The sequence below is a fragment of the Parus major genome, chromosome 13 (genome assembly GCF_001522545.3).
Source record: "Parus major isolate Abel chromosome 13, Parus_major1.1, whole genome shotgun sequence".
NCBI lineage: Eukaryota > Metazoa > Chordata > Aves > Passeriformes > Paridae > Parus > Parus major.
In genome coordinates this window covers 6,252,108-6,261,421 of record NC_031782.1, presented here as the reverse complement: position 1 = coordinate 6,261,421, position 9,314 = coordinate 6,252,108, and the positions used below count along the sequence as shown (strand labels likewise).

Sequence of the window (9,314 nt, the reverse complement as noted above, 5' to 3'; positions counted from 1 at the left end):
AACCCTGGCATGGGGGAAATTGTGAAACACCACTTGGATGGGAGGGTGGGGAAGGTGAGGGGCAGGCCCATGCTGCCCCAAGTCTCCCAGGGACTGGTGGGACCAGTTGCCTGCGTCCTCTTGGGTGGGTGCTGCTTAACCTGAGTGAAGTTTTGTGAGTCACAGCAGCTCCTGGCATCAGCTCCCACTGCTCAGAAACCACCGAGAGCGTCTCACTTCTTATCTCTCCCAGCACTTCAGAGTGGGGCAAGTCTCCTTCCCTGCATGAGAGTAATTTGGGTTGAGTAGATGTTCGTGGGATAAAAGTGCAAGGTGCTGGTCTCCACCTCTCCAGGGTTAATTAAAAATCCCGGTCCAGACTTCAGAGGCTGAAGGCCTACAGGGGCAAGCAACAAAGCACATGCAGATTTCCAGGCTGAGTATGCGTTGCTGGGGCCGTGGCTGCAAAGAGAAGCAACTGTGTGGGCAGCTGATGAGGAGTCTGTCCAGCTGCCATCACGTCTTGCTGGTGCACAAAGGTCCAGTAGTCTGCACATGTGCTTGTGGAAATTTCTGCTTTTAACTGTGGGGTGCTGAGGGGCTGCTTGGGGATGCCCTTGTGCCACAAAGTGGGGCTCCAATTAGGATTTCTCTTGACAGTGGTGGAGAAAAAACAGCTTGGTCACATCAGGCGAAGACATTGAGCCAGCAGGGCAGAACTGGGGCTTGGGGATGGGCCTGTTCAGCAAGGCCAGCTCCAGCACCCCAGTCCTCATCCTCTGCTGCAGGCTCTGGTGTGACAACCCTGTGCTTCTAGAGATCGCTGACTTTTGGAGACACAGCTGCCCAGACCGTGTTATATCCTTCCTACAGCCTGTGGGTTCACGTGAGGCTGCCTGTCAAAAGCCCTGCCTGTGCTACCCCAAAGCTCTCTAATTCAAGCTTGATTTTAGCAATTCCTTGGTTTTTCCAATCTCTCCTGTGGAAACTGCATGGGATGTGTGTCTGACAGATCAGTCTTTCATCTCAGCCCTGCTTTATCCTCCTCTGCCCCAATACACTGAAAACTTGTTCCCTTTTCAGGGCAACACTTAAACAGCCAGAAACTGCTCTGCTCAGCTGCTCTTGAGCAAAGCAGGGGCTTTCCATGGCATCATAGGGGTAACCAGAGCACCCCAGGGGAGCACAAGGGCCGGGAGGCTGCACGTAGCAGCCTGGAGAAAAAGGGGACTGTGGCAGCCAGGGGATTCCTGCCCAGGCAGACAGGAAAGCAGAGGTGGTGTGGTGGCCCCACCTGAGGCAGCTTCAGCTTGTTTTGAAGTTTGCTCTAATGTCTTTTTTTGGTGTTATCTTGATATCTCCCCAGGAATGACAGCAGCTGGAGACATCTCCAGGGTTTTGTCTAGAAAAGTGAGACGAGGAGGCTTTATCACATGCTCAGCTGAATTGCCGTAAATGGGATAACAGCTGGAAAGTCGAGTTAATTTGTACCAATGGTCATTTAAAGTGTTTGCCAAAGCTTATGGATAAGAAAAGCATCTGTGCAAACTGTTTAAGTGTCTCTTGTGGCTCTCTCTCTCTGGTTCCAGCTGGTAAGGACTGGGCACAACAGGATGGCAAGTGTCAGTGCCAGCCCTGCATGGTCTGTTTTCAGAGTGGTTCTGTGAGTGCAGATGGGGTCATCCCTTTTTTATTTTTTGGGCCTTTTTTATTTGTATATCTTATTTTCAGAAACCCAGTCTGCGGAAAAAAAAACAAAAAAGAGAGGTGGAGGATATTTTGCTGGAAGGCTTTTGGTGATGAGCTGGCCTGTGGTGATGGCTGATGGGTCCTGGTAGAGCTGCAGCCCAAGCAGTGGACAGAAAGTGGTCATGGTTACAGCCTTTGGCCCTGCTCATCATTTGCAATGTTTGCTTTTGTAAATGAGAGGTAATGAAGTGCTGGCTGCTTTTCTTCAATGCAAATCCAAGGTGTTTAGCCAGGTCTGCTGAGACCTCCTGACTCGTGACTTGATTTTGCATGGGTGAGATAGCTGAAAAAACTGTTTGAATTGCAGAAGTTCTCATATGTGTTGGAGCCCAAAAAAAGTCTCAGGCTCTTTTAGTGGGGATATAGGTCACACATACTTCTGCCTTGAGGTAGTGCAGTGATTTCAAGTCATTCCTGTCCCTGCCTGTGCTTTTCAAAGCAAAAAGATGTGGGTTAACCTGTTCCTGCAGTCTTTTATTCTCTTTTTTCCCCCATGGCAAAATGAAGTGGAAAAGGATGGGAAAAGGGAAGTGAAACCTTCGCTCACAATGGCTGTGAGAAGCAGAAAAACATGTGATGCCAGGAGCTGAGGTGAGGGGCTCTGCTCCCCTCCCAGCCCCAAACACAATGCTCCTTCTGTGCCCGTGCCTCTCCCCATGCATCCCTATCCTTATCCCTGTCAGCCGGCTGCTCCAGGGCCTCAAAGTGAAAACTAATCCCAGGGGATAACTTTCCGCTCGGTTCCCGGGTGGGAGGAACGGGCTATTTATTCCTCACCCTTAAGCCTCGGCAGTGGATCAGCGGCGCAGTTGTCGCTGCCGGCTCGGGGTGGGCAGCAGCATCCACCACGTCCCCTGCCTGCTCCCACGCCCTGCCTGCACGCTCCCGCCCGGCCTCGCTGCTAAATAAGGACGAAAGGCTAAAAATAGAGCTGAGACGGGGGTTTGGACAAGCCAGGCAACCCTTCCCAGGGCTGGGAGCAATATGGGGAGGCCAAGCAGCGTCCGTGTGCAAGGGGGAGCAGAGCTGACTGTGGGGAAAGGTCTCACAGGTGGCTCCTGAATGTGCTGTGGCAGGGGGAGAAGGTCTGAGACCTGCCACGCTTGTGTCCTCTGTGCTCAGTAGACTCAGTCCCCTCTGCAGGATAAAAGCATCCTTCCACCAAAATATATGGGAAAATCCATGCTACTGTGCCAGTCCTGATGGAAGGGTACGCATGTGACCGTTCCTGCATGATGGGGGTGCCTGGGGCAGCCCTGTCTGGAAAATGATCCACAGAACAGGGGGTAGGGATGGGAGAGGGGATGTTAAATACAATATTTCACATGGACGGGTGGTAGGGGTATTGTGGCAAACTGCCCAGTCAGGGGCTACCCGATGCCAGTGTCCCCCCCACCCCCGCTCATACGCATCGGGTTCGAGGGTCTCAGATATCTGAAATATCTGAAATATCCGAAATATCTGAAATATCTGAAATATCTCTTCTCTTCAGCTGCCACCTGCCCTGTGCCGAGCGCGGGGGGAGCGTGGGGGTCCCGGGTACTGAGCAGAGGGTACCGACCCTCGCACAGCAGGGGCACCCCCGAGTGGGACGTGAGGAGAGCCGCAGCCCTGGGTGGAGGGGTGGGTGGTGGGGAGGTGGTCGTGCTTCCCCCGTCGGAGCGGGGTGACGTGTGTGCCCCGGGTAGTGGGTGCAGCTCCCAGCCCCTCGCTCCAAGTGCCGGCTCTGCGAGGTTGGGAAAGCGGCGCTTCCCGTCCCAGCATCCCTGCGAGTCCAGTCCTGCGCTTGGCAGCGAAACTGGGAAAGGGAGGGGAAAAAAAAAAGCAAAAGGGGAAGGGAAAATATGAGCGTCCCTGGGGGAGGGAGGGGAATCGGGCGGTGGGCCGGGCTCGGAGAGAGGGCTCATCCCCTCTGCTCGGGGCTTCATAGACCGGCCGCTGCCAGTTCGGTTCCGCCGAGGTCCCTGCCCTCCGCTCGCCTTCCCACCGCTCGGAGCAGCTCCCCGGACCCACCCCGGCCCGTTCCCGGCGCATTCCCGGAGGATGCTGTGCGCGGGGCTGGCGCTGGCGCTGTGCGCGCTGCAGCTCGTCCCGGCCGCGCTCGCCGGGCCGCAGCCGCAGCTGCTGGTGGAGCGCAGCGGGGCCCGGAGGCTCAGCAAGGTGAGGAGGGACCCCGCACCTCTCGGGCACGGAGGGGGCTGCCGGGGGGCTCGGCGGGGCGGGGAGGGGGAATACTCCGTCATTCCGATTTTCTGCCCCGTCAGGGTGGAAGATCGCTGGTGGGTGCGGGTTTGTGGCTGGGCAGGGGAGTGGAGCCCATGGAGCACCTGGGGCTCCGCAGCCCCCCGCGCTGGGGAGCAGTGCTGGAGGTTGGGGGCAGCTCGGAGCAGGAGGGATCCAGTGTTTACAAACACTTCTCAGCGCAGAAACCCAGCGGCCTCTTCTTTCGGATGATCGTCTCCCGGCTCTCATATTGCTGCTCCATCAGTGTTTTCCAGTCCAGATTCTTCTTCCCTGTTCCCACGGAGTGCTGGGCCGGGCTCATTAACACGCGCTGATGAAGACACAGCCGATTACCACGTGTAACTCTCACGCGGTGTGGAGGGAAATATTGCAATTTATTTTCCAGGAAAGCTGTGCTTGCCCGAGGGAAAAGGGAACCGGTTGGGAAGGCTGGAGGGGGCTCGGCGGGCAGCAATCTGCAGCCGCACGCTGATGCTCAGCTCGCTGGAGGCTCTGGCTGCAGACTCTTAGGCTGGGGGCTCTTGGGCTGGGGGCTCCCAGCTCTTGCTCAGTGTTGGGGTGCAGCCTACCCTTGTCCCGACTTGTCCTGAGCCCTGTGTCCTGCCTTGGGCTGCTCCCGGCGGGTGAGCAGGATGGTGGGACGGGCTGCTCAGCTGCGTGGGCTGCGCTGTGCCCGCTGGGGCTGCTGCGTGGCACCAGGCAATACAGCCTCCACCGGTTCTGCGGCTGTGAGAGCCCCACATCGTGCCATGGGGACACGGGATGCTCCGGCCAAACCTGCTTGGGAAGGGAGCTGGGACTGGTCTCTTTGCCACTTGCCTCTGGCAGGCTCAGAGGTGGCTGATGCAAACAAGTGCTGCCATCCCTCCACCTTTGAATCGGAGTGTCTTTACTGGTGGTGGCTGGAGAGGTTGGTGGGACTTGTAGGAAACAAGGGAGATGTCCCAGCATGACTCTTAACTCAGACAGGACACATAAGTGATGTCCCTCATTTGGGTGACATCTCCTTACATGTAGATTTTCATTATCCCATAGGGAAATGCTGCTTCCCTGGCTCATTTATACTCTGGATCAGGATTTGTACTCATTTGTAGCTCAGGATCAGGGCCCTGGGGTGTATCAGGCAGAGGATGAGCCCGGCTCATCTGGTCCCCGAGTGATTCCTGCTCCTATGTGGAACCAGGTGGCTGGAGCTGGTGGATGAGGGCTCGCAACAGTAGGGCTGATCCTGGATGAGGTGGGAGGCTGTGCCAACCCCACAGCCCCTCCAAGGGGATCCCCTCACACTCCTGCCCCAGCATCCCCCTGGAAGCCACCACCTGGTCCCAGCTTGCTCTGACCTGTCCCCACACACTTTGCTTGGTGCCACTGGCATGAAGAATACATCTTGCCTTGGTCACATGCAAAGTGTATGGAGGCAGAGCTGAGGCAAGTTTGGAAATTGCAGCCTGGTAATCTTTGGGTGTAAAGTACATACAAATGAACACATGAACAGGGTTTCTACAATGTCCTCAATCTTGGAAAGCTGGGAGCTCAAGAACTGGCATTTGAAGGGGCTGAAGGTCATTTTCTGGCTCTTTGTGAGCAGATGTTTGGCAGGGGTCAGAAGTGCAGCTCTGGATAAACCTCCTGCAAACACAAGAAAGGGCTTGCCCTGCCTCTAACTTCTCCTGTCCCTCGGTGCTGCAGGTTGGTGGCTTTGCCTGGGAGAACTGTGGTGACAAGAGGGACCCCGTGGTGCTGCAGAGCCTCTCTGTGGCACCTGACCCCATCAGCATCCCGGGGAGCCTGCGTGTCAGTGCAGCTGTCAAGAGTGGCAAGAGCATGGGTTCTCCTCTGAAGGTAAGTGCCAGATGTGTCTCTGTGTGGTGAGGGAGGACAGAGCTTCTCTGAACCACTGGCAGCTGGGAAATGCCTGGCACTGGGTACAGGAATGAGCAGCCCTTGGGGAGTGAGGTGCGGGGAGGTGTAGGGCTGAGCACACTGGGCTCTGTAAGCCAGAACAGGCCAGTGGGCATGGAGAGACCTGTGGTGAGAGCAGACAGTTCAGCAAGAGCCTCACAACCTTGTCCCTTGGACAGAAACCACCTGAATTGTCTCATGTCTTGGGGATGTAATGGCTTCAGGAGGGAAGTGAAATCCAAGTGCTGTGGGTGCTCCTGGAGGTCACTGTGGCACTTGTTTTTCAGCAGCCAACACAGCTGCTCCCTCCAAGGACATGCCACGGCACTGCTCAGGGAGCCTTGGGCCATGCCAGCTGCCCTGCACCACTTCTTGGGAAGTGTTTTGGAATGAGACAGAACATGTCTCTTGTCCAGTGTGCATGGGCTGTCTTGAGCAATACTCTGGTGTCTGTTTGGGCCTGGGACTGTGGGGCAAGTGCTGGGGAGTGTAGAGCCAGAGCTACAGGATGGGAGCACCCTGTTTTGGGATAGACAGAGGAAAGGAGAAGGAGGTGGGGATGTGAGGTGTTGGGCAGTGTTAGCTTAAGGGGTCAAGCTGAGGTTGGAAGAACAGAAACTGTAGGTTGAGAAGAACTGAAAGCAGGGCGGGAGGCAGGAGGGCATTAAGTGACCTCATGGACATCCCAAAGATTTCACGATCAGGAGATGAGGGAGTTGGCTGGTGAGGAGCTGTGGGTGACCCTGCTGGTTGTGCTGGTGCTGAACACCTTCCCTCCAGGCAGTGCTGGTGGTAGAGAAGGCACTGGGTGACCTCTGGATCCAGCTGCCCTGCATCGACCAGCTGGGCAGCTGCACCTACAATGACGTCTGCAGCATTCTGGATGAACTCATCCCACCCGGCACACCCTGCCCGGAGCCCCTGCTGACCTACGGCATCCCCTGCCACTGCCCCTTCAAAGCGGTACGGCCGAGCCCCTGCGGTGACGCTGGCAGTGCCAGTGGGTACCACTGTGCCCTTTGGTGCTGGCTGGGCTTTTGGTTGACCTCTTGCCTATCTGTCCCCTCTCTCCATAGGGCTCCTACTCCCTGCCAGCCAGCGATTTTGATGTGCCCGATGTGGAACTCCCTTCCTGGATGACCAATGGCAACTACCGCGTCCGGGTGGTCATCAGCAATGGCGGGGAGGAGCTCAGCTGTGTCAAACTGGCCTTCTCCCTGCACTCCCACTGAGGGGTGGGACACCGTCCCTCCTATCCCCACCAGCTTGGTCCCCTGTCCCATCCCATCCAGTTGCACCCCATCCTGTCCCAAGCCATCTCTGTGAGGTCCATTCCTTCTGCAGGCAGCCCCTGTTCCCCCTGCAGTGCCTCCTCCCCTGCTACACCCAGAGAGGCCCCTTTGGCTGTTCTGCTGTCCCCAAACCCACCACCAGGGTGTCTCCTGCCTGGACAGGGTGGCCTTGGAGCCTAACTCCAGCATGACCTGGGGTTGTTATTTTTTATCCAGTTTCTTTTTTTTTTTTTTTTTTTTCTCTTAATCCTATCAGGGCAATTTTAGACAAAAACATTCCAGGGAAAAGCAATATTACTTGGAGCAGTTCATGGGGAGTGTTTGGGAATGCTGGGGCAGGGTGGAGGGATGCAGCATGAGTTGCAGAGGGTGTCCCTGCTTCCCACCATCTCTGGCCTTAGCATGGGGCTGTTTTGCAGAAGTGTCCCCAAAGTGGCTGCAGGAGACCTGTCCCCACACAGCAGTTTTGAATCTGCTGTTGCTACGTCCCTGTCCCACATAGGGAACCAACTTGGTGGCATAAGGCACCTGTGGAGGCACCTCCCCATGCCCCTCCTGTGGCAAACATCAGGAGCACAAGAGGATGGAAACCATCCAAGCCCTACGTGGACATTCATGCTTAGGGGAGTCCAAGAGGCTGGTGATGCTCCCAGCAGCAGAAGAGGTTGCTGGTTGATGGCTGTGCTCACTCCAGAGGGGGACACAAGCCTGTGATGAGCTGCTGGAGCACAGCCTGGCTGAGGACCAGTCCCACTTATCTCATTTTTCCTCTGGGAGTGAGCTGAGGCAGGGTGCTGCACTGGGACTATCCTTCCCCTGTGCTGGCAGAGGCACCCAAACACAGCAGAATCCTGAACGTGGGATGACTGGGAGATGACCATGAAGACCAGCAGCCTGGATCCTATTTGGGGGCTTCCTGGCTGCGGCTGGGGACTGTCATTTGGGCAGGTAGCATCATTATTGCTGCAGTTTCAGGGAGGGCATGAGCCTGTCATCACTCCCCTGTGCCAGGTGCCACCAGGTACCCACATCCCTTGCTGTCCCTGCCTGCTTGTGTTATTTAGCCCCTCGATAGGGCTGGTCTTCTACAAGCACTTTATACGCCTTAACTGCTGTGGGTGTTCCTCCACCATGCAGATGTGCTTCCACTGCCTTTCTGTGCCCTCCACTCGCTTTGTTTCACCCTGTGGCTCTGCCTGGAGAAGTACTAACCCTCTGCCCCTGCTTCCCCTTCAGTGCCAGGGCAGCAACCTCATTTTGGGCAGGTTCTGCAGGTTCTTAATAAATCTTTTTACCAGGATGTAGAGCTGGTGCTTCTTGTTGCTGGGAGTGACCTGGAGGTGACATTTATTTTGCTGGGAATAGTGTGGATGTGGGTGTGAGCTGGGGGAAGTGGAGCTGGTGGGGTGGGGGCAGCGGTGGAGGATGCTGTGGCCAGTGGAACTGAGCAGCCCTGTGGCCAGTTCCTGTGTGAGGGGCAGGGATCTGCAAATGCTGCTTTCTGATGTGGGGACAGAGGGACACAGCCATGGCCCAGGGGGCCAGAGCCCATGTTGGGGGGCTTTGAGGGTGTCGCTCATCCTGGTGACCTTCTATAACCCTGACACCTGTATGGCTCTGCAGGCCTTGCTCCAAGGAACAGCCCTGCTGTGGGGGATCACAGAAGCAGGGAATCAATTAGTTTGAGAAAATCTCTGTGATCAGGAGCTCACTCTGTGAGTCTGACCTGTGGCTGAACACCGCCACGTCCACTACACCATGGTGCTGAGTGCCGTGTCGTCTTTCCTTAAACACCTCCAGGGATGGTGATTCCACCATCTCCCTGGGCAGCCCACTCCAATGTTTAATCACTCGCTCTGTGAAGAAAGGCTTCCTAAAATCTAAGCTAAACATTTCCTGGTGCAGTTTAGCACCCGTTCTCTTATCATGTTGCTGCCTGGGAGCAGAGCCTGGCGCCACCTGGCTTCACCCTCCTTTCAGGGAGCTGTAGAGCGTGAAAAAGCCACCCCCCGAGCCTCCTCCAGGCGGAACAGGGTGAGGTCCCTCGCAGCACTCGTGCTGCAGACCGCTGCCGAGCTCCGTTCCCGTCTCCGGCCGCCGCTCGCTGCCCGCGGCCCTTCGAGGCTCGGCCCTGCCGCCCTTCCCCAC

General features: G+C 56.5%; 1 protein-coding gene and 1 long non-coding RNA gene across 2 annotated transcripts; both read left to right on the top strand.

The window, feature by feature from the left end:
- The first annotated feature begins 27 nt into the window (after nt 1-27).
- Nucleotides 28-1,530, top strand: LOC107210592. The gene is made up of 2 exons (XR_001523962.2): nt 28-518; nt 1,346-1,530. It is a non-coding gene; the product is annotated as an uncharacterized LOC107210592 (long non-coding RNA).
- A 2,074-nt stretch (nt 1,531-3,604) lies between these two features.
- On the top strand, nt 3,605-8,470 carry GM2A (GM2 ganglioside activator). The gene is made up of 4 exons (XM_015641451.3): nt 3,605-3,888; nt 5,662-5,814; nt 6,655-6,837; nt 6,951-8,470. The coding sequence occupies exons 1-4, from the start codon at nt 3,772-3,774 to the stop codon at nt 7,104-7,106; spliced, it is 609 nt and encodes a 202-aa protein (XP_015496937.1). The 5' UTR covers nt 3,605-3,771; the 3' UTR covers nt 7,107-8,470.
- The last annotated feature ends 844 nt before the right edge of the window (nt 8,471-9,314 follow it).

Excerpts from the sequence above, each read along its gene's own strand:
- GM2A (XM_015641451.3), top strand. The coding sequence starts at position 3,772 with ATGCTGTGCGCGGGGCTGGCGCTGGCGCTGTGCGCGCTGCAGCTCGTC. Across the intron at positions 3,889-5,661 it reads GGGCCCGGAGGCTCAGCAAG|GTTGGTGGCTTTGCCTGGGA; the intron begins GTGAGGAGGGAC and ends TCGGTGCTGCAG. Across the intron at positions 6,838-6,950 it reads GCCACTGCCCCTTCAAAGCG|GGCTCCTACTCCCTGCCAGC; the intron begins GTACGGCCGAGC and ends CTCTCTCCATAG.